This window comes from Chamaea fasciata, unplaced genomic scaffold (assembly GCF_029207755.1).
Source record: "Chamaea fasciata isolate MVZ Bird 193981 ecotype frontalis unplaced genomic scaffold, bChaFas1.0.hap1 SCAF_3, whole genome shotgun sequence".
NCBI lineage: Eukaryota > Metazoa > Chordata > Aves > Passeriformes > Sylviidae > Chamaea > Chamaea fasciata.
The window spans coordinates 22,938,110-22,963,302 of record NW_027094088.1 but is presented as its reverse complement, the minus strand read 5'-3'; the positions used below and the strand labels follow the sequence as shown (position 1 = coordinate 22,963,302).

The window sequence follows — 25,193 nt, the reverse complement described above, 5'->3', positions numbered from 1 at the left end:
TATTTAAATTTCTGGCTGTAACTACAGCATTTCTTTCTCAAGTTCTGCCTTGGCATTCGAATAACTTCTTGCTCTATGTTTAAAACTTATTGGTTTGTTTAGCCCCTGTTGCTACTGACTTCGCAGGAACTGCCTTTCCACACTTGTTTTAATTTTGAGTGAAACCTGTTCCTGATGGTTGTTAGCAGAGTATGTCTACAAATGAGAAAAAAAGGAGATCATCATTATTTAAAGGTGCTATTTTAACAGAAATAAATATTTTGGTTCACTTTGCTTAATAAATTTATGTTCATTCTCACTTGTATAACAATTAGGCAGCATTGATTTGAGCTGATAAATGTGTATTGTACTCTACATCAGAGGTGATTTAACTCTGCTGCTGTTTGAAGGGTTTTTGACACAGGCTGGAGAGAGTAGAGAAGTTCTTTATTGTGGAAGGTGCTAAATAATCTTAAGTGACCCCAGCTTTGCCTAGACATCTCAATGCCTTGTCTGTACTTTATAAATAGTCATTTCCCAGAACTGCAAAATGCATTTTCTAAGAAATGTGAGCTCAGGAGAGGTGAGTGAATTACTCAGTTTGGAATAATGTCAAAAATCTAACTCTTCAAACTTTGTGCACATGCAGTTTGGAGCAATTTATAATGCTATGCTTTCCTTGAGCAGATACTGCGATACTTGTTGAGTTTCCTTCCATATTTATGCAACGTCTCCTCCGTATTTCCACTTTTCAATGATTACATGCCTTTATTTCAGAGTTCCATTGAAGTGCATTTTGTTGATGTTGGTCTGTAATTTGAAAATTGTAATACTTACTGAGTCTTCACTGACTTTGGAACTTTGAACATTATTCTGGTCACACACAAATTTGTATTTTTGATGCACTCAAGTGAAAGTCTTCTGACATCTTGATTTCTGTGTGTCTTTAGAACTATACAGCCCAGTGAAGCAAAGGTATTTCATAGTTTGGTGAAACTGCTGTGTGGTCTGTGGATACTAACAATGCCCTTTGACATGCATGTGTACAAAGGGTTATAAAAATGCAAAAGAATCATCAAACTCTCCACAAAGGAGTCTGCAAAGATTAAACAGCCTTTCTGTTACCTAGCAAATTTTAGAGGGCTATTCAACTTTATCACCTTGTCACCAAGCAAAAATGGTTTAATAAGGAAAATAAATAGGTTTTGTTGTAGTGACTGCATTTCATGCACACCTTTGACAGAAGCATGCTGGAGAAGGTGGCTGTTAAGTGCATGGGGATGAGTGTATTTTATACATCTGAATTCACACATGCAGATGAATCCACATTTTTTCTGAAGTACCTGGCATACTAAGATTAGCAGAATGGCTAAATAGCATGTGCTTACACCTATGGAATTTAAATCATCTTTCTAAGAGGCGGGAGAAAACACAGTACTTTTTTCACAGCATGGCCAAAGCAACAACTGACACATACTTAGCAGTTTTTCACTAAGTGTACCACAGTTTGATATGTGCAGTCACATGCAGAGGAAGAACTGGTCTCTGTTGCTTCAGCTGTAGTTGGAAACCACTGTAAAATGTGCTGTTGTGAATGTACTCTTATGAAGAGAGGGGAGATGGCAAGGGAAGAGATTTGTTGCAAAGAGTTTATTTGTGTGGGAAAATCATGCCTGTGCAGCCTTCAGCTGAGGTATGCAGGGTTCTGAATTTTGAGCTGGGCCCTCTGATGTAGAAATAGTCCAGATTATAAACTTTCTAACACAATTTGAAGTATTAGAAAACAGGCATTCTTTATTACAGTGCTGGACACATTTGGAGAATTTTTCCTTTGATCGAATGTGTGTTGTGAAACTTTACAACAGTATTAAATGCATGTGATCATACACATTCATTACAATGTACTTCCTAGCTAATACATAAACATCCCTTTTCCTAGAACTAATTTACAAGCCTCTGCCTCTTGGTGGAAATCCTTTTATGGTCCTAGAGGGTCATTTAAAGGGGTCTAAAGTGGTTATATTTACTGAGAGCCCCCAGTTTTGTAAATGACCTTGCCTTGAACTTCTCTAAGGGCATGCACTCTTGTTTCTTGTTATATAACTTTGCCACAAAACCCACTTAGGTTCCTCATTATCTGTTTATCCACTGCTTCCAACTACATTTAACATCCTGTGTACCTACTTTTACATTCTTTAATTTTTTAGCTAGTCTTTAAGCTCCATTTTGCTGCTTCAAGGGAACTGAAAGTTTCTTTTCTCTGTGTTGTCTGTCAAGTTCCCCCTTTTCTTGAGACTGTGTCTCTTTCAGACAAGTCTCAGTACTTCATTTTCCAGCACAAAGTGTTACAACATCTTTAACATTGAATCATAATACAAGCAAGTACACATACTATAGTGATTACAGTGACTGCCGTGAGTGCATTTTGTAGCAGTCTCCAATTTGGTAGCCGTGAAGTAAGCCAATCCCACCAAGAAGAATGTTCCTCTTTCTGCTAGTCTTCTACTGCTCTTCCTATTGGGATGACTCCTGTGTGTTGGGCTTCAAACCCATCACTGATCTAAGTGCAACACTCCTGTCCTAAAATAGCATGCATTCCTCCATGGCTAGCGAGCAGATTATGTAAGGCTATGGAGTGCTGTACAGCCTTGAGTCTTTGAATATACAATTTCGGTCATCTTGGAGCTAATCACTATCTTTCTTAAGTGTTTTAAAGACTTTTCTGCACTCCAGTGTGTAAAATGGTGCTCTCTGTCTACTATTTCTCTCATAATTGTCTTGGGAACTATAACTTGTCCAGGAGAGGTGACTGTCCATCCACTGGGGCAAAATCAAGCTTCTAATGCTTCAATTAACGGACAATCTTTTGCACTATATTCTAGCTTAATATCTGGTAGACTAATCTCTTGTTGTGGAACCAAAATGTGGATGCCTTTTTCTGCAGCCTCTTTAGACGTCCTGTCAGGCAAGCCATTTCCACACCTTGGCCCATTTCCACATTTTATTTGTCTGGTGTGTTCCATAGTGATTAGTTGCAACTTCAGCTGGTTTTTGTAGTGCTTCCAATAAGTGTAATGTTTGTGTCCCGTGTTTGATTGATGTACCTTGTGCTGATAACAAACCCCTCTCCTTCCAAATTGTCCCGTGAGCATGCACTACACCAAAAGCATACTTAGAATCCATCCAGATGTTTTCTTGGAATGCCTTGAAGTAACCAGCCTTTTGTGCTGAAACATTTTACTTTAGAGCCTTAGATTCAATTACCTTACTCCGGGTAGTTACCATGTATTCTGACCTGTGTTTTCTGTTGCAAACAAAGTTACTTCTGTCCCAGTATAGTTCTCAATCTGGATCCTATATTGGGATACCCTTTAAATCTGGTCATCTGGAATAAACTTCAATCTTTTGTAGGCAATCATCTTCTGGAGTACTCTCTACTTCAGTGGCTGACAGAAACATAACAGGATTAACAGTAGAGGTGGGTTTGAGGATAATGCTACCTTCTTTTATTGTAATTTGCTAGTTAGTCTTTAAACTCTATTTTGTAACTTCAAGGGAACTGAAATTTTCTCTGTGTTGTCTGTCACATCCAGTGTAGGAGCTATGAGAAGTAAAGAAAATAAGTGGAAAAAAAAATTATTTTGTTCATGGTATTGCTTATGCATTATGTCTAATGATTGTTTAGGGCACAGTGAGCAATTCCTGGTGCAGAAAGCTGGACCGGAATATCTGCATCTCTCTGAGTAATGTGCTAGCCACAGACTTGTTTTTTCTTGCATATTCACTCTTTGAATCTCATTTTCTTTTCTTCCTGGTGGCAGCCTGGTAACAGACAGCTGGAGCTCTCCTCTGAGAGGCAAGATTGGTTGGTCTCCCTGGCAAAGAGCCTGACCTCTACCATTTTATAAGCAGTGACATTGCTATTAATATACCCGTCTTCTAGCTGTGTTTTCAAAGGAGTATATAACCTGTTTGTTGTGCTGCTGAGCCTAGATATCATCAGCACATGGTAGGTGTATTATGATATCAGGAGTGAATTGGGCCCCTGAGGGGATTTAAGTTCAGAAGAGCTTCAGGGAACTCTGCAGGCTCCTTACAGGGGGAGGCAGGAGTGCCTCCTTCCCAGCTCCATCTGTCAGCTGGGGACACAGCCCTCTCCCACCCAGCAGCTAAACTGTAGGCACTTAACTCTAGGTTGCTTTGACAATAACATCTAGGCTTCTACTGTTAGCAAAATGTTTGGGGTGCTGGTTTGAATTTATTGCCGTAACCAGTCTTTTGTCTCTTTGGTCATCTGGAAGCTTTGCAATTTCCATTCCGATCAAAGGCATCTGACTGGTAGTTTTGCATTTGACTGCAAACAGGTGGTGGTAGGCAGGGTTTCTTTCTTTCCTAGATATAACTGGAAGAAAACTAAACACAGCAGTCCATCAGTAATAAAACTTTTTCCATTAGAAGGAAATATTATGATTTAGATTAAAATTTCATTTGAAATAAATGAATCTCTTTGAAAACATGAGCTTCCTTGGAAGAGCGAATTCAAAATTATTTATTCAGTATTCTGCAGTTTTCTGCCCTTTGACATATGGACTCAACTCATCATTTTTTGTGTTGATTGCAAGGGAAGAAAAGTACTTTAAACACTTCTCATTTTTTTAGTAGGAAACTTCACACTCAGTCTTTGCTGGGAAACATGCTAACAATTGTGAAGTGAATGAGAATTCAGGTCATATTTGTAAAGCTGAGTGTTCTTGCATATGAATATTCTCATTAATGCTTTGTAAACCAAATGGACTTAATTTCTCATTAAACATTTTTGTGGTAATGCAACAAGACTTGCCTGCAGCCAACATCAGCTTAAATATTTTGAAGAGTTTGCATTTGTCAAGGTCTCTAAACATCAGGTTAAGCTGGTGAGGTGAGAGAGTCTTATAGCACTTAAAAACCTTTGCCCATAGCCAGCAAAATTGTTAGACTGTGAGAAATCGAGTTTCACAGAACAAGGCTTAGTCTACTAATGGAAACTTAGCAAAATGGTATTCCAAATATCTCTGGTTATTTCCTTGTTTCAGGTGTGAATATGAGGGACTCAGCCTTCAAAGTCATGCTTATGGGAGATGTTTCTGTGATTTAAATCAGATTTATTCCTGTAGGACCTAGTTTTGCAAAGACTTACAGGTGTGCTTGATTTTTGCATTCTGCGTAGTTCCATTCAAGCCAGTGACAGCTTGAAGTGACAAAACAGGAATCGTGAGAACTCACCCAGAAGTAAGAATTTGTAGAGCTGCACCTGACATTTTTTTATTATGCAGCAGAAAAAAAAAATCAATGGTTTAAGGCCATGAAGACTATTTAAAAAAAATTAATTAAGGAAGCCCAGCACCAGGATAATGCTGCCTGGACAAGATTTTTCACACATGTCCACAAATGAACACTCTCACTATACAGAACCTCAAGCACTTTCTATTGTCAGGATGCAAGATGGAAGACTGCATTATCACTTTTTATACTTTTGCTGTGTTGTCTCTGTAATTGCCCAATTCAAAACAGTATGATAGTCACACAGTTAACCCTTGAATGCTTTGAAACTTACAGAGACATTGGAATCTTGAGCATCAAATGTTACCTGAAATAAAACACAAAAACCTTATATATTAATTGTATTTACTTTGCCATTACAAGCAAATTAACTTTTCCTTTTTTTTATTGATATTTCACCTCATTCCAACACCAATGCCTAGGAGGGGGGAAAAAATCATAGATAGCATGTATCTTGCTGTATGACCATACTTCAGGAAGAAATTCATGCACATGTTGAAGAAAGGTCCTGGACAGAGCAGCAGTTAAACAGATGCTTTACTTGCACTTACTTAAAGATTTAAATATGTTTAAAGTTACATGAATGTGCAAGTAAGAACAGTATGTGGAGGTCTCAAGGAATAATAGCCCTTCTGAATGATTCTTAACTGATTATAAATGCTCCTCACAGAGGTTTTCTAAAGTTACCAGAATAAAAACTTTGTAATGTAGAGTCATTAAAAGAAAAGAAACTGTGTGTTTTTCAAGGGAATGGTTGTCAGATCTCTTATGATTATTCTGGAGATTACCACTTCAAGAAAACTAACAAAATGGTTATTGGATTTAAAAGGTATTCTCTGTAAGTAAATGTCACTTTTAAATACTTCAGCTATTGTGTTTGTGTTTGCATTACTGTAGGGATTTAAATGGTACCATTTGCATATTTTATCCAATTCTCTAATGTTCACTCTGTGAGATAAAATTAAGATAAGTTGTGTAAATGAAACAGCTTGCTGGCTGTGGATAAGGCCATTTAAACTGCTATACCTGGAGTAAAAGTAATGCACCTGGGGAAGACACATACACGGTATGCTTTGTGAAAGTAGTGTGTTTAACCTAATGTAAATTTTAGTTTGAAATCAAAACAGAAATAGAAAACACAGAAATATGGTTGAGACTGGCATCTTTGCCTTGGGAGGGGAAGACTAGGAATGGATATTGAGTTGTGTCAGGTGTGAGGGTCTGCATGCAAATAATTTTTACTCAATAACATTCTCTCAATATTTGTATTTATGCACTTCAAACACACCCCGGATGTTTTGAGATTTTCATGACATGGAGTTTTCTTCCCCCTTCTCTCCATGTTACATGCATAACTTTTTCTTCTGACAGCATGAAGTACCTTTCCTTGTTGTCCTTGAGGGAGGTCTAGCCAGCCCCAGCCTAGGAATGGTTGGCAAAGCCTTGCCTGTGGCATTCACATGTTCCTCTCTGATAGTCTGCCTAGAAATCTCTGCTCTTTCACCCTCAGATTTCTCCTTTGAAGTTTTGGCAGTGATTGACTTTTGGACCCCTAAGTTAATGTTTTATTTTTAAATACTCACATAGCCTGCATTTTTTTGATACTAAGCATTTTCCACAGGTCTAATCTCCTTGTCTGTAATTTTCATGGATCTTAAGGGGGACCATTGCTGGCCATCCCTCTAACACAACCTGGAGGCACATGACCGATTACTACCCTCAAAACTACTTAACTCGACATTCTTGTCTCTGCAAAACACTTTGCTGGTTTCCTTTATTGGTCTGCATTTGGCTCATTGACCACCAAGTAACTGCTGAGCTTTCTTTTTATGTATGTGAGTTAAGATAAATTTGTTTTACGTTGGTTCCACATTTTTCAATTTTTCTTCCTTCTTTACACATGTAGAATAAATGTGTCGTCCATTTAAGAGCTGTTAAGAAACTCTACTACGAGGGTGTTCCTTGGAGTTGTGTTAGGATGCCATGAGTATCCATGGTTACTTTTATGTGCTAATAGTCCCCAAACTGGGGATTTTGAACTTCTGTGTGGATTTTCTGTGATTAGAAATGGGAATAATCTTAAAAGCTGCATGGAAGCTTAAAATGAGATATTTATGTAATGCTATTCTACTTATGGTCAGCATGTTCTACAGCAACCTCTCCATTTGTGTAAACCCTGAGTACAGTACAGGGTTTACAGTACAAAGGCACTGCAGAGATAGATTGCAGGTAGATGGGAGTATTGGTAAGAAGAAGAAAAGTTAGGAAGCATGTAGATATAAAATATATCAATTTGTAGTAGCCATTACCCTTTAAACTCTTTCCCTGCCCCCTTCCTTCCCTCCTCACAGATTTTCTTAGCAAACTGGAGGGCAGCACAACTTTCTGAATACACTGTAAGAGGTTCCTTTTCTTCCCCAACCCATGGGGAAGTGTGAATGAGGGGCTATGTGGGCTGTGGCTGCTGGACAAGGTTAAACCACAACAAATTGTTAGCTACAAAGTATGTGTTGTGTTGTAGATGCTAATACAGAACTAATACATTTCTTCTATCATCTGGCTTAATAATGCCTTTCATGGGGTTATTCTCCCTCACACTGAAGTGTTTGTGTAGCTTTTTGTAATCAAATGAGTGCTCTTCTGTGTAAATACATGGGGGAAGTATAGAGAAATTAGATTCTAAACGACCAGGTTCTCTAAAATAAGCAAAATGCATCTTTGCAGCAACCAGAGTTCTGGCATGGTTCTTTTGCAAGACAGTTTTGGTTATCAGAGTATTTTGGTAATCAGAGAGCACAAAATGCCTGGTCTAGAGCCAGGCTCTGCCCCTGGCTGCACACTGAGTGGCTTATTGCTTGTATGCAGGCCTGCCAGTGCAGCAGTGTATGCACACCTACATCACATGGATATGATGTGCATGGATGGTAAGGTGGCAAATACTTTTTTTTTTCCCTGATGCGTTCTGTAATGAAATAATGATGTTTTCATGAATTTTTCCCGTGTGAAAAATACAGGAACTTACAGAATTGGTCTTCACACTGTTTAAGAGAAATGACTCAACATTTATCAGTCCTTTATAATCGTTTTAGAATTGCTACTGGGAATGCCCTGACAGGGGAAGGCAAGACCACATGATCTGAGAGCAGTTACTGCCCTTGTGACAAGGAATGGCAGCCAGCTGGCTGTCCATTTTCATATAGCACTAGCAGGGAAGGAGAGAGGCTCTGCTTTCCATTTCTCCTCTGGACAGGGAGGCAGACTCTCCACAGTACTGGAGGGGAAAGTCAAAGTGATAGTAAAGATTTTGTTATTCCTTTTGGCTTCTGTCCTTCTTCAAAAACGTCTTCACATAGTAGATTTTCAGTTGCACATTTGCCATCAGCCTCACTAGGAGCTAAAACTAACCTTTAACATTAATCAGAATTATGAGTTGTTGCTGCTCAATTATCTAGTTGCTGTTGTTAAACACTAAAAATCAGAAAATAGCCTGTTTTTCTCTGCACAGTAAGCTGAAAGCCCTTCAGGCCAACCTAAACTGAGTTGCAATTGGAAACAAACGGGTTGACGCTGCTGAGCTCTTCCTGGCAATGCCGTTGCCAGTGAAGGCTGCCTGTGCTGACAAGATGGCTGGAGCCTACACAACAGTGTCAGTGCTGTACAGAACTGTACAGAAAGCTGAAGATACCTCTGCAGTAAAAGCTACCTTTGGTGCCATGGGTTTAATCCAGGGCCCTGTGGGGTCAGCAGAAATGTTTATTTGGAGATTGAAGTTAGATCTTTGTCACAGAGATGTGTCTCTTTGATAGTGTCTGGGTTACTTTGAAATGCTGTGTTCCAGAGGTGAGCTCAGTTGGTTGGAGCATGGTGCTAAAAGGGCCAAGGTTGTGGGTTTGATCCCATATGGGCCATTCACTCAAGAATTGGACTTAATGGTCGTTGTGGGTCCCAGATGATTCTGTGAATTGACAGGCATGAATCAGGTGGCAGTCAAATCCCTAAATGTACAACAGAGAGCTTTGCTGAGTCTGGCAGTACTGTGCTGTGGGCTCCTCTGGGTGCAGCTATGTGAAACAAGGCACTGCCAAGCCGGTGAGGGGAGCTGGTAATGGAATAGGCCCTGCTTTAAAAATTACAATCAGCCTTTAGAAAGGGAGAGGAAAGGTGTTGGGAGAGTGTGTTGTAAGAGTACTGAGCTGCTTAGTCTTTCAGGTCTGTAATCCTTTGTATAGAAGGAATTTACTGAAGCAGCAGAGCCTGTGGCTCTGCTCACTTCACCCTCTGTGCCACAGCCCTGCAGGAAATCCACTGCTTGCAGACTGCTAAGATAAACCTCTCTGCCATTAGATTAATTGATTGCAATTGCAAGTGTCTGTTATTGCCCCACTGTTCAAACATAGGAAGGGGAGAGAGAAGAAAAGCACAACATAAATAGAAATTATTGATCTTAATTTCTATTTATTTTCACATGCTAAGTTAAAAAGCACACCTATACTGAAAAACATGTAATCAGGTGTTCCCTGTAGCAGACTGAAGTAAAAAGATGTATTGATGTTATGCTAAGACAGAATTCGGAACATTTGATACTTGTTTTTTTAATGACTTTTTTGTTTACCCTTTAATTATGTTCATTACTGTATTTTACTCCATTATTTATTTTCTTACTTCCTAAGATTAGGAATAAAGCAGTAGGTTAATTTCCCTTTGAAATTTTTAAGATAAGATTTATCTCTGAATATGAAAACTGATAACCAGAGATAAAAATTTCACTGGAAAAAAAAAAAAATCCTTGAAATATCTTAGCAAGTAGGAATAGTCTCAAATATGAGTACAGAGTGTTATGCCAAAGGAATGACAGCTGAGGAGAGCTGTCACTGGTGGTTCTCAGATACCACATCTCCTTGCTGGTACCCATGAGCTGGGTGGTGACTCCCCTGCCTGGTGGGCTTCTTCAGAGTGTTGACAGAAATATGCAGCTCTCTCAGACAGTGTCTGGCCAGTGGTCATGCCTTAATCAGAAAATGATTGGAGTGGATGTAGCTCTTCAGGCTGGAAGTGAAATGACCCACAAAATAGTGTCAGCTTTCAGAATCCCATTACTTCTGGTGTTTTTTCTGAAGGAGCACTGCTTTCTGGACACTTATAAGCATCAATTAATGACTAAGGTGGTGACTCCTGGGTTCAGTTTAAATGCAGAATATAATTGCATGCAGAGTGCTTCATATGGGTTTTCAGGCTTTTTTTGGTATGAGTGCTCCAAAGGGCATCAGACTGACATGATCCTGAGAGCGTAAGAACCAGATAGGAGATATTTACAGTTCACATAATTTTTAATTAAATATTTAAAAAGAAGGAAATTACAACCTTTTAGTAATAAAGTATGTTTGCATGCATCTGCATTTCTGACATGTGGGAAACAGTCTATGGGTTCTGACTGTATATGACTTTATATAATGTTTTGAATTTTTTTTTGGTTAAGAGTCTTATAATTTAATTTCACATGAAGATTACAGGTAATTTCTGTAGTTGACTTAGAACTATTCCAGTTTAAAAAATCTGAATATTTGCTATTTGCAATTTTGGGAATATACTTTGTTCTTATGTGTTTGCCTAATGCAGAGTTCCCAGGACCACAAAATTATCCTTTTGCCAAATGGTACATGCACATATTTCATGAAGTGGTCTCTGCAGCTTTGCAGAAAATAGAGCAAGATCTGTAAATAGAGCATGTCAGGTAGTTTTTCACATTCTTTTTTGTGCTACAAATTGACACATTTGTTCTGTGGTGGATGTTTTTCTGAGATTTCTGTGGAATCTCTAACAGCATTGCTTATATGTCATTTCACCTACAGGTACATTTATGTTCCAATGGGAGGATCTCAGTCGAGTTTGCTCGGAACACTGTTCTCTACAGCCCTCACTTTTGCCTTCGTAAGCTACTGGCATGGAGGACAGAGTTATCTGTGGTACTGGGGCGCACTTAATTGGCTTGGAGTAATAGTGGAAAATGGAACCAAGAGGATACTTTCAATTTCACTTATTCAAGATTTAATTGTAAGTTGAATCTCTCTCTCTATTTCATATTCTTGCTTCCTGGCTCCATGCTCATCTGAAGTTTCTGGTTACTAGTTTGTTTTCACCAAGATTAAAGGTCATGGATAAGAGATAGAATCAGTACTCCCTTGCCCACCCTCCAGTATCTGAGGTAATAACTAGTTCATATCACTAGAATTTTGCAAAGTAGCAGCAAAGCAGATGGTGAAATATGGATGGTCTTAAAAGCTTCCTCTGCAGTCCTAGAGTAAGCAAATGCTTGTCACGTTGTATATGGATGAACAGAAGCCAGTTTTAACATTTGTATTCTGATTTCACTCAGGATGGCCTTAAAATATTCATCTTCACTAAAATTAGGAGTGTATATTTCTAACCATGTGTTTCCTGGACAAATGTGTGTGTAGCAGCTGCTTGCATCTGGGAACAAGCTTACAGTGGGAAATCTTATGCCACTGAAGAGCCAAGTAAAGAAAACATTATTTTGCCTTGAAATCCTCTGATATTTTCATTTTACTCATAGTTTTGACCTTCATCCTGTAATTTTCAAAGGACAAAATTGATGTGCAATTAGATGCAAACCTCACTATTTTAAATTTGATGGTCATTTTAATCTGCAGGTTGGCTCTCTACTAAATCCCTAATCTTCTAATAGCTGTTTGTAAGAGTAAGTAGTTCATTTGGATGTCTTGCTTTCTTACTAATGATAATTGCACAGACATCATACTCCTATATATTGTTTTGGTGGAGACTCACTCTGCAGCCTGATGAAGTCCTGATGGTTGTTGTCCATCCCACCCATTTCAGTTTTCACTGTTGTGGCATCCCGTGTGTGGCAGCTGATACAGCTCAATAATTTAGTAGCCAGTGCTACCTTATGTCACCCAATTGTCCATCACTGCAATTTCAGTGATAGTCTGGAAGCAGATTTTTACCTTCCTAGAGAATGAATTTATCAGATCCATTAATCCTCTCTCTAGGGTGAAACTGAGCTTCACCATCTGATCAGCTGCATATGTTTGTCTCTGGACTGGAACATGCTGTTTTAGGCATCCAGCTATAGAAGGAAATAAAAGTGTAGGGGCTTTCTTTTTGTATCTGATGTCACTGCATTGGAAATTTTAATAAAACTCTTAGGGAATTAAGTTCTTAAATATCATAGAAATGATAATGACATTATAAAGGTGGGGTTATAAATGTTGGCTTAGTTTCTAACAGAAGTTCTAATTACAGTTAACTGCTGCTAGTAGTAGTAGGGTTGTTTTTTGTATAAATTAAATCCCTAACCAAGTGCATTTTACCCCTTTCCTCCACCTTGTTTTCATCCAGTGTTTTTAAAGGCCTATCCAGTCTCTTCCATGTCTCCTTTGTTTCTCATTTCTATTTGGAAGTATAGTTGTAGACCTTTAGAAGACCCTTTCATATCTTTTCCTGAAAGAATTCTGAAGCCAGAATTTCTAATATTTATAGTTTTGGCATCTACATTAGTGCATGAGGCAGATCTCACTGCAGTTATGGCTGAGTCATGATTTGCCTTGTGTCTTGAGGGTTTCTCTACAGGAACATGAGCTACAAAACACTCATTATTGATCTTTCCTCACTCTTTTAACTACCTCCCATTTTCTTCTTGAACGCTTATACTGGGGGACAGATGAGTAGTTGGACTTTGCATTTTCCTTATCAAGGGGTGGAGTGATATGACATTCTCTGAGATGTACCACATTTCAAAGAAACTGAAAATTTCCCAGTGCTCTGTATAAATTTCCTCTTCCCCCTTTTAATCTGCTTTTTGGAAACATTCCTATAATCCTGTCCCGGTGAGGGATGTGCTGCAAGTCTAATCACTGTGGTGTTGAAGACCCTCTTCTGGGGGATGGGTTTTTCACTTACATTTCATCTGTTGGTGAGCTGAAATCCTTTGCATTCTTGTGCTTCACTCAGTTGCTGTGTTAGCTCTTGAGGGCTATTTTTGTAAAGGAAAGTCTATTTTTGTCCTCAGAATAGCAGATGAGTTTTTTGAAAAAATACAGAGCACAGGTTTATGCTTTTTTTAACCCGTTCTGTTCACCAAACCTCCTCATATATTATTCTTGAAGTTGAGATACATAATTCAGTTGAGCAGGAGCGGTTTAATTAGTAAAAAGAGAATAAATCTAGAGGTATAAGTTGAATTTTAATTCTACTCTGTTTTTAAGATTGATCACTAAGAGTAACAAGAATGGTATCAAAACTGCCTCCTTTTATTTTAACCCTCATGCTCTATTGTCTCAATTCTCTTGCAAAGGGAAGATTAAAAATCAGAGCATATTCAGGTCTCATCTTTCCCTGAATCCTTGTGCTGCCTAAATATACATATATGTATATATCGCCTATATTTATGCAGATTTTATGGTAGTTTCAGTCCCTGCGCTTGAAACCAGCACAATATGGAAAAATAACACTTTTGTAGCTGTCTGACAGGTTTTAAATATTATCTCAGGCATATTGAGCTAGAATGAACAAAGCAGCACAGTTGTTATTTGTGGGAAGCAAAATCAACATATAAACAAATGTGTACCGAGAAAAATAAATTCCCTGACCCAAAAAATTGGTTCTGGAACTTTTAACTTGAACTGGTTTCAAACCAATGGCTGGCTTCCTGTGTTCAGCTCTAGAACAGCTGCTCTTACTTATGTCCTTCTCAGCTTACACTTTTCTGAACTTAAGTGTTTCAGTAAGTTGTGTGAGGAAAAGTTATCTCCATGTCTTTTTTCCAACTATTGATTACTTGTTAGTCCTCAGTAAATTAGAGCTGAATTAATTAATTTTATCTTTTCAGCAAAATGCTATGTACAAAACAATAAATGCTAGGCTTCCTACGATAGGGCAAATCTGGGAAATTTATATTAAATGGGAGAAGTTTCATTGTGCTTTTGTCAGTTCTTTTTTTTCTTACTTTTCCAGGTGATATTTAGATCTGTACTGAGCAAAGTAGTGCTTTCCTTCACTGTTTCTAAATTAGTTTCTTACAGATGAACAAACTCGAGTAGTAACTCATTTGAAATCAATGACAGAATTTGTATTGACTTTTAATAAATAATGTGTCTGATTTATGAAAGGAAATGCTAATGGCTAACATTCTCCCAATAATTTAAAGTTTTTCCTTCTCTTTCCTTAAAGAAAATGAGCTATAGAAAAACAGATCTATTTAAAAAATTAGTTCTTGTTATAAGAATAGATTTGAATGAGTTAAACCTTAGAGTAGCTGGCAACACCTTTAAATCAATGTATTTTTGAAAAAGAAGTATTTGGAAACCATCCAAAAGGAAGGTGTAGCAACGGGAGTGAGGCTGGCACATTGATAAAATCAATGTTTTAATCTAAATTGAAATAGCAACATTTGTCTTTTTAGTTCTTTAGTTAAGTGAAAACATGTCATTCAGTCTAGTAAGAATTTTTAAATTGAGACATAAAGATCTCTCAAAGTCATACTATGATGAATTTCTAGTTTAAGATCTTATTTTTAGATTTATTTGGTAAGAAACTAAATATGCCATAAACAATTCATTCTGGGAAACCAACTAATTTTACGGATGGCATATTTAAAATTTTTACTATCCTTGTAAGTGTTTTGTGTTTTTAAAGTGTGGAATATTTTGATTATTACATTTTCATTTAGGACTGCAATCAAGTCTATTTTAGTATGCTGTCATTTCCTACCCAGCTGCCCTTTGCAAAAGGGGAAGTATTTTATATTATATCCATGTTTTTCTTAGTGGTTTAGATTAGACTTCATTAGTGTGTTACATTATTCTTTTCCCCAGAGGAACGAACTCCATACATTTGTCTCTGTAGTTAAAAGATCACATTATTTTGTGCACCAAAGATGAAGGTCAGTGACAACTGGTATCCTCATCTTTCCAGAGACTGAAATTTTAGATGATTTTCATAGTTTGGGTGGGATGAGGTGTTTTTTGTCTGGGGTTTTTTTTTTTTCCTCTACTTAATTTTGTTTGCCCTATTTGTTCTGCTAGATGCATTAAAATTTCTACAATTACTCATAATAAGTTATGCATTGTACAGTGATCCTGCAGACAGCTGGTGTGGAGCATGGAAAGGTTCTGACTGGTTAGCCTGACCTCTGGGCTCTGATTCCACAGGGAATTAAGCTGAACTAAAAGCTCATTGCTGTTGAAGGGGCAAAAGCTTAATTTCTCTTTCCTCCCTTCCTTGCAGTCTCACCACTTCCTCCTCCTCACACCTTCCTGCCTGGAATCTTTGCTCAGCTGACCTAGCTCTTTATCCCAGCAGAAAGCTTTACTTTCTTGGGTTATTTTATTCCTAGATGCTTTGACTCATGGAGAGGAATCTGAAAAGCACCCAAAGCAAATACAGTGTGAGAGACAAAAGCCAAGGAAAGGAAGTGGAAGAGGAGGAGCTTGATTATTTGAATCCTCCCGCATATAAATGTGTATAAAAAGCATGGGGTAGCAGACTGAACCTTTGTATTTAAGAGCAGTGAGACAAAGAAGCCAGTTGGGTTCTGCTGCATTAATTACTCAGGCTATGCTAGGGCACACATTCAGCCTAACCAAGATGGAAGTGCCTGTGTATTTCACAGCCATACACATATGCAGTGTATATTCAATGTATATGTCCCATATACATTGAAAAATGAGTAATTACTTCCTTAAAGTGTCAGAATTTCTTTTTGCAAGTATAACTCACTTTATACTACCATAAGACAAGTAAAGTTTCCTTCTTCAGTAGAGACAAGATCTGACTAAACATTACGAAGTCATTCAAGGGAGGTATGTTTGTTGACCACCTTGCAAGATTAAATCTTTAATAAGATCTCTGCAATAAATAAAGACCCTAACAGCTGTTCTTCAGCACGCACTGGGCTTTGATCTTCCTCTTGCTTCATTTGGTGGAAAAAGTATTTATATCATCACTTGTTTACAATTGTCAAGCCAGTTTGGCCTTTTCTTTTTTCCAATAGTTTTGTATAATTCTTACATATTTTATTGCAGCACGGTGATTTGGTTAAGGGACAAGCATTGCCAATGGTACTTTCTTCATAACATTTTTATGTACTTGCTGTAGAATTGTGTTGAGTTTGTTGCTTCATTTTCTAAGAATGAGCAAATTCCCTTAATCAGACTCTTATTTTCTAATGCAGAATTGGTTTTTGAGACTAGGTACCAACCATAATGTCAAAACCCAGACTAGGGGAAGGGGCTTGCCACCCACTCCCTACTCCCCACCCTGACCTTGAGTTCAGCCATCTCATTGCTCTAATGAGAAATCTTTACTATCCAAAGTAGACATACTCTGACTCAAAATCAGTGGAAACTTGTTCTTCTAGATGTGAACATTAGTCAGGGCAGATTTGTGATTACTGGTATTTGGTACTTAGAAGCAGAAAGCTGAGTCAAGGTGCTGTTTTGTACTGAGATGCTGGATGACCATCAAAGGTAAATATGGGTTCCTGATGCATATTAGTCAGTCCAGTGACTTCTAGCTTTGCTAGCAATAGCTCTGGGTCAAGCAATTCTTGCCATGTTTCTGCTTTTGCTTGATTTTATTTCCTTCTGTCTTCTGTACCCTCCTGTGGTAAGGTTTCATTTGTCTTAATGGAAGTAAATCCCATAAGATTTTGAGAGTCCTGATAAAAAGTGCTCACACTTGGTCAGACATTTGCATTGTAGCACTGATTTTCTTTGCTGAGGGAGCTTCTCATCTCAAAGTCAGTAACAAAGACTGAAAATGTAGTAGAGGGACAGGCATATGCCATATGATACAGACTTCTGTGTGAGGAATGACAAAAATGACTGCAGAAATATTTCAGAGATAGCATTCTATTGTTTTCTACCTTTTGAGGCTTTCTCTTTTTTTTTGTCTGGTCTTTGCAAGAAGTATTATTTTTGATACCAGAAGTGGAGAAGCCATTGTGATTTTTCTGATATGATTACTGCTCTCCTCCAGACAACATCAGCTGGGAAGCCCCTGGCATAGCTACTTGGTTGTCATAAAAAAAAAATCAAACAACATTTCTCCCACCTACCAGAATTATTTACTTCCTCTTCCATTTTGGAGACATTGGGCAGTTTTCTGGTGCTCGGTCAGTAATGCTGTTTGAAAAGCAAGTAAATCATGCTACAGTGTGAAAACAATGCTGGTTATCTGCTTCATTGTTACTGTTACATGTATACAGCCTCCCTCTGTGGTTTGCCTTAAAAATTAGTCCTGGCAATAGATATCAGCAATTACAGAAATATGAGTTGAAGTCCTGAGGAGTGGTTGCACTCTGGTCTTCCTGCTCTGCCTTGAGCTACAGAACCTCACTGCAGGGAAAGCATGGTCTTTATTTGCTGAGAGTGTTTATCAGAAGTCTCCATAGGGTTTTTTACTGTGTACTATTTATTTGTCATAAGGGACAAGATCAAAATTCAGCACTAATGATTGGCCAAGTTAGATTCCTTCCCAGCTGGATTACAATTTAAAAGGTAAAAATGTTAAAATGTGGACATGGGAACTGAGAGAATCAGCATGGGCAGAATGAGAACCTAAAGAACAAAACCAGGGATGTCAAGGACCTGGACACAGAAGAATGCACAAATCTTTCCATCAGTGAGAGCTGAGACACATTTACAGGAGTATGTACACTGCCATTACTTGACTAAATTCCCTGCTTTAAACATAAAACAGAAAAGAGGATGGTGCATTTCAGTGCTGCTCATTTTGCACTTTTCACAAGCTGCCACTTAAAAAAGAATAAATGGGCAGGTTCTTTGAAAGTGAAGAGTTAAATGTAGAAGTACAGAAATTTACTTGTGTGCATGTCAAACTTTCACACATGCATCTGCAAGTGTAGTGGATACATACAAGCTGGTAGGAGGCTTTCTTCAAACAGAAGGGGGAGTTGGCTGTTTGCTGAGAGATGCTATAAATGTAGATCTTTTGGAAAATCTAAAAATGAAATGGTGCTAGTGCAAGACAGCGTTTTGTTGAGTGAATGTTTAGTAAGACATCAATAGAGAAGATGAGTATCTTCTCAAATACTATATATAGCATTTATTCCTAAATTCAGAATCAAGTTCTATTTGTGAAAATAGATCTTAACTGACAGCTGCTTGATTTTAATTGTGTGGTCCTCTTTTTATAGGAGTTATGTAGAGAATTACAGGTTGTTTGGATCATCCTGTCTCTTGGAAAAATGCTGTCAGTTCCTGCTTTCGTGTGTAGACCTTCCAGGAGCTAATTTTTACCTTTGCTTTGGAAGGAAAGTATATACCTTGAAAAGAAATGGAATATGACCTCAAGCCACAGTTCAGCTTGGATAGAAGGAAGGGAAAAATTGCAAGCCAAATGAAATGCCAGAAAAATGCGGCAAATGGAAGTAAAAGAAATTTCTGGGTTAGAGTTAGGTGAAGAACATATCAAACAGGAATGATTGCCATGATCACTGAAGGGTACAGTGTATGTTGATGAGGAAGTAAATTTGTAGTGTGGAAGTTTATTTGATGTGGAAGTTATTGATGGATAAGATCTGGTAGCACATCTTGTTCACTTTCCTCTTGCAGGCCTGTTCTTGTCTTGGTATGTTGCAGCCCTGGGGATTCCACAGATTTCTTTTAGATTATTTCAAATTAGTATTTTGTACATGTGTTTAACCAAAATTCTCTTTTTTTGTTGCTCTTCTGTTCTGTGCTACAGTCTATTCTTACTCTGTTGAACATCTGTCCCTCAGCTTCAGAGTGCAGGAATGTTTACCATATTGAGATGTCAGCCTCTCACGAGCTGCCTTTCCCTGGCCCCTGTTGATCTTCAAGCATGATCTGCTATCATTAATGAGCATCTGTAGTCCCTCCCTTTGTTTCTTCAGTCTCCCGGACACACTTTTGTCACTATGACCCATTGCCCATTGACAGTGTGTATTAGCAAACATAAGATGCTCCATTGCTTGGACCCAACCCATCTTTATTTCTACTGCTCACTTTAAAAATTAAATAAATTGACATTCTGTTTGGCAGAGCTTTGTCACAATTTTCAGCCTTTCCTCCGTCCCATCTGCTCCCCCAGCTGCTCAGTCACACCCTGCCCTCCATTTTCAGTGTGCCGAGCTGCAGATAGATAAAATAGCCGGTAACTGTTAGTCAGGATGTGTCGCCTCCCTTCCCACTGTCCCATCTGCTCCTCGCTCTCTTTCAGCTTTTCACCCGTGCTCCTTGTTTTTTTGCTGTCCCGATATTTTTGGCAAATGGCTGCATTGCGGATGACCCAGATTCAGGATATGTGTTGGGGTATTGGCTCTTGTGGAAATGTGACAATTCCTGGGGCTCAGGGGCACTGGAGACTTGGCTTGTCATTTGCCGGACCACATTTTCTAAAAGAAAGCCCATGACTTAGAAGGCTGGCACCTCTGAGATTGACTGGGTGGTATCCCTTCTGTAGAAAAGTATGGATGTTGTGAGAGAGGCTTATCCTTTAGTTGGGTACAATGAAGGGTGAAAACTTAGGCCTAGAAAATTGCACTAGGAGTTTTGAGGCTTTTTCTAAGTTCTTTCCTGATATGCAGAAGAACACCACCTGTACCCCTCCTGTACTGGGCAGCTTTACTCGCAAACATTTTACCCATGTATCCCCTCCCCCCAAAAGTCCTTGTAAACCTTAAATAACAGACTATTGCAAAGAACGTTTAATTTAGTTTTTGTGACGTAAAGATGAGTCAACGTTGCATCAGATTTTAAGCATTGTTTGTCTAATAAAAACCTTGAGGAAATTGAAAGGATGGAATTGTAGGAAGCACACTTAGTCTCCTCTCATACAGTAGGAGAGGCAATGAAAGATAATTCAGGACTAGGTGTTATTTTCCTGGTAGTTAATTTCCTCTGTTTCTTCAACACAACAAATACTGCAGTTTCTGTATCTTCTTTGGCTGATAGGTTTGAGTGGGAGAGAATGAAATCACTAGAACAGATAGTAATAAAATATTGTATGCTTAAAAAAAAATCTCTCCAAAAAGTTGTTCTAGATTATCTTGATCCTTAAAAAACAAAGGCAGATGAAAATAGAATAAGGCGATCTCTAGTTTTGCAGTTTGTAGTATCAAGTATGTTTCATGTCACTCTGGTCATAGTATCTGGCAGTCTTCTTCCACAGTGCATATGCTCACATAAGAAATAATTCAACTGCTTTTCCAATTTTGTCATACGCTTTTGTTTTGCCATGTGCTTGGATCATCAATTCTCTGGGTGGGTAGTTCATAAAGATATAAATGTGAATCTCTGTTTTACTCCATGAAGATAGACTCTTGCTTAAATTGCAGGAAATTTAATTCCTTTACATGGGACTTGTTAAAGTATTTTTAGTATAAGCAAGCTCAATAACGTCACTGACTTTATGGAGAAGTTTTCTTTAATCTGTCCCAGAACAGCTCTATAAATGAAATGTTTTGCAAATGCAGCACATGTAGATGTTTTCCATCTTATGAGTGTTTGCCGAGAAGTTGCTAGCTGATGTCTGTCAGGGGAGACTTCCTGCTACTTGTCACTCTGTCATCAAGCTGGGTTTTTTGCCCCTGTTCCTGAGCCCTCCCCAACCCAGTGTGATGCTTGGAACCTGCTCCCAGAACAAACCACTGCAGTTGGATTCGGTGACCCTCCCAATAATGAGTCCTTGTGATATGACAAATCACCATGATGCCACCACTTTTGCTAGAAAAGGTTTAAGAGTTTGTTGATATAGGAGAATGTAGGATTGCTTCCCTGATAAAATACTGAGGGCTCTATTCCTGTAAAAAACTTCAGTGTGATATTGTGTATAGGACTGCCTAGTTTTGACTTCTGTACAGAATTCAGTCTTAAGTGTCTCCTCAACTTCATTGAATCATAGAATAGTTTGAGTTGGAAGGGACCTTAAATATCATCTAGTTCCAACCCCCTGCCATAGGTAGGGACACTACTAGATCAGGCTGGTCAGAGATGCATCCAGCCTGGCCTTGAACACTTCCAGGGATGGGGCATCCACAACTTCTCTAGGCAACCAGTGCCTCACTACCCTTATAGTAAAGAATGTTTTCCTAATACCTAATCTAAAGCTATGCTCTTTCTGTTTGAAGTCAGTCTCTCTTGTCCTGTCAGTACGTACGACTTGTCCGGTCACTACCAGCTTCAATCTGGAAGGCTGGATTACTTATTCTGGTCAGTCCTCCCTACAGCATTTTCTCTGTTGTTGGCTAGCTCAGAGAAATAAATGCATTTACCTGGACTCTCAATTTAATCTTTCCATGCCATTCAGTGATATCATTGTGAACAGTCCTGTAAAAATGTGAATTTACTGTTGGTAACTCTAACTGGCACTAGAGAGAGGTTCCTTTAAATTCTGCTCTGCTGCCTGAAGCCACTTCTCCTGCCATGTTTGTGTATTTTGTGCTCCTAATGGTGTAATTAATTTGCATAGCATATAAAAAAGTATTTTTTATTTTATATTTTGTTTTATAACTCAAAATTCCACCATGTCCTATACCTTGACTCTTAATTCTCACCTAAATGATCTGTTCTGGTGTGTGTTGTCCTTCATCAGCTTTCTCAAGAGATAACCATTATACAAGCTTCCCATTTCTGCCTTGGTTTTCTCTTAGAGGCTAAATGTGAAATGCCTGTGTAAGTGGAAATGGATTTAGGAATGGAAATGTTTGGACTGTGCAATGTTCACGCCTGTCTTCCTCCTCCACTCGCAAACATAAAAGATTTGCTTGTCAAGGTACCCCAGTACATGATAGTATCATTTATTTTTGTAAGATGGCTGCAAAGACTGCAAAGCTGGGAGAGCTCTGATGGCAGCTAATTTTGCTAGACCAAACAATGTGCAGAGGGAAGTTTTTCCCAGCATCTGGCAAAAATGTCTGAGGCTAATCTTCATGTAAGGGAGGAATGAGTTTGTAATAATAACCCAAATTCCGTTCAGTTTCAGGAAAGGTTGCCTGAGCCAATGTTTTACAAGTCACCTTCTATGTCATGTTGCACGTATTTGGGCTGAGTATCATGACAGTATGTCTATTTTTTTTGTGTAGTTTAAGTGCTACAGTCCATTTATTTCACAATATGTGGGGGAAGTGTGGATGCTGGTGATTACTAAAAGCATGGTAAGGTATTGATGTGAGATTATAAGATGGAGCAGTGAGGAGGGATGCAAATCAGGGTTTCAGCCAGGTAGCCGTGGTTTTATTGTCATTTTAACACAAAATTGCCACTCTATCTTCTGGATGTATTTTCAACAAGAAGGAGGAGAGAGAAAGAGACAGCAGTAAAATCCAGAGAAACACCACAAATCCGTAGCAGTTGTTTATATGCTGTAATGGAGCATATTGTTAAAAGTATTAAATGGCTTAATGAATAGTTGTGGGTGTGGAGGGTTTTGAAAATTTTTTTTTGATGTAAACAACTTGCTTGTGTACATTCACAAAATTTGCAAGCTTGTAGATATTTAAATAAAATTGTTGTTACGGGTTATCTAAACCAACCTAATTTCTTTTTCATTGCTAAATAATGCTTCCAGTATATTAATTTGAGCACACTACCTGCTCAAGTACTTTCCCAGTTAGCTTATTCTAGATGGCTTGAGATGTTTAAAGGAAGTTTTCTTTCTTACTTTCAGAGCAGCTGAGTAAAATCTGCACTGACATCAGGAAAATGTGTACTGCTTTTTGGATCAATGCCTAGCAAAGCTAATGGAAATTAGCTACAGCAAACCCCAGTGAAGATTCAGTGATTGTCTAAACTGCGTCTGTCATAAACTGCTCCTTTATACCTTACAAAGGACTAAGGGCTTTTATGGTCTATACTACATGTAACTTGCCTAGTTTAACGTGCAGCACTTCTGTAAAAGGTGATGTACTATATGTGACAGTTTAATTTATTTTTTTAGTAACTGTATTCATTAAAAAAAAAAAGTAGCAGAGCTTTTTTAGCTATTTATGTTGTTTTAGTTGTACTGCTTTGGGTTGTAGAACAGGCAAACTTTAGAAACTTACCAAGTCTGATCAGTACCTGGATAGAAAAAGCAGTTAAGCACCTGATGGGTTGTCCATCTCCAACTCTTTCTACTGCTTTAGCAGAGGATTTTTTTTCCCTTTCCTTAATTAAAACTGTTTTTCCTCAGAGTTGACAAGTAAGTTTGGTAGACAAAAGGAGAGTGAAAGGTAGAACTGATGAGAGAAAACGCACTATTTGAGCTGCAGGTTAATTCAAGCTGACATGATCATAACTTGTCCTTATTTAAACCTTGCTGTTAATGTGGACTTCATAGCAAGATTTCAATTATTTTCTCTGTATGGCTACACTTGCACATTCTGAAAAGGCATACATTTTTCATATGTGGGACCATACATTCAAACTATGCCTTTCAGGAAGAGACAAACTTAAGCTGTCCTCGTCGTGTGTGTGAACAGAAGGAGAATGTGTTGGAAGTCCTTGGATAGCTTTGGAGATGTGAAGTACTAGAAAGGGAAAAAGTCCTTTCACTAACTTAACTGTCTGTGTCTATGAATATTTATATAATTGTTATATTCTCTTACCTCTTTCCTATCTTGCCCTAGTTTTCATCCAGAATTTTCAGAGAAAAATCTCAGTCTCTTAATCCATGACTATTTTTCATAGCATTGTGTGGAAGATTGGCTATTGCTCTATTGTACATACTGACTGATACAGAACACTTGTCCTTAAACCTTGTCAGTCCTCATTTATGTGCTGACTCAGACTGACTCATATACTAGATATAGTTCTGACCAAGGCTAACGTTCAATTTCCCAGAGATTACTTTGCAGTAATATGTTGAAATTGTATTTCTATGCCTGTGACTGTCATTTATTTGAAGATTTGTCTTTTTATAATCTAGCAGTTGAAACATTTGTTTTGATGCTTACAGAAGGACCAATTTAATTGTCTGGAAATGTATTTTTGGGTGTGTTTTGAGCATGTGTTTATGTTGTTTGAGGTATCTAAGCATGAATTCTGGTCTGCCTGTAGCTATTAAAGATTAATTACTGCTTTTTTTTTTTTTTTTTCTTTTTCTTTTTTTTTTTTTTTTTTTTTTTTTTTAGTGCTGCAGTCACAAGACTTTGTTTTCTGCAATGCTACCATTTATGACGTGAAGGCTGAGCAGGCCCTGATACTTCCCTTATTTTCCATGGCCTGGAAAATGCTCATCACTTCACACAAAGCATTCAATCTTTTGTAAATTCAAGCACTATGTACAGAGGCTTTCAGCCTGGGGACACAATGTACAGGATATTTTTCCTTGTGTGGTAATGAGACAATATTTCTTGGTAAAGTGCTGTGATGTTCTTTAAATTTTCCTCTAGCAACTGAATAATGGAGGAAGCTAAAACTTCCTCATCCTTCTTTTACCATCTTCTTGCAGTCTCCACCTGCACTCACATCTCAGGTGATAATGCAAAGTACAGATTCAGAAAAATGTAAACTAGTATATGGTGGAGAGACCATACTTTAGTTGTATCATTACACAATACAATTAAAAGTAATGATACTTTATTTGTATCATTAGGACAACAGTACCAAAATATGGATAATTCTTGAACATGAGCAGTAACATTTGCACTGAAAAGAAAATTTGAGATTGCATGTGTATGTGAACCTTTTTTAGAGGTATCTATTTGTTAAGAGTCATTGCTATAAGTAGATCTAATCTGACTCTAGAATCTTTCAGTCATGTCTTATTAATCAAGCCAGGGGATTAATGACTCCTGAAGTTGTTTGATGCTGTTTGCTGTGTGTCGAAGTGCTTTGCTCTATATTGGATCCTAATGGAACTTCTAGGGTGGGACCCTAGAAGCTACTGTTCAC

At 38.1% G+C, this 25,193-nt stretch overlaps 1 protein-coding gene across 3 annotated transcripts in view; it reads left to right on the top strand.

Moving 5' to 3' along the window:
* Positions 1–25,193, top strand: part of HHAT (hedgehog acyltransferase) — a 148,086-nt gene that overhangs the window by 64,253 nt on the left and 58,640 nt on the right. For all 3 annotated transcript variants that reach the window (XM_066178350.1, XM_066178352.1, XM_066178351.1), the window contains one exon: positions 11,148–11,349. In XM_066178350.1, the coding sequence (XP_066034447.1) occupies positions 11,148–11,349 (202 nt within the window). The remainder of the gene's footprint in view (positions 1–11,147; positions 11,350–25,193) is intronic.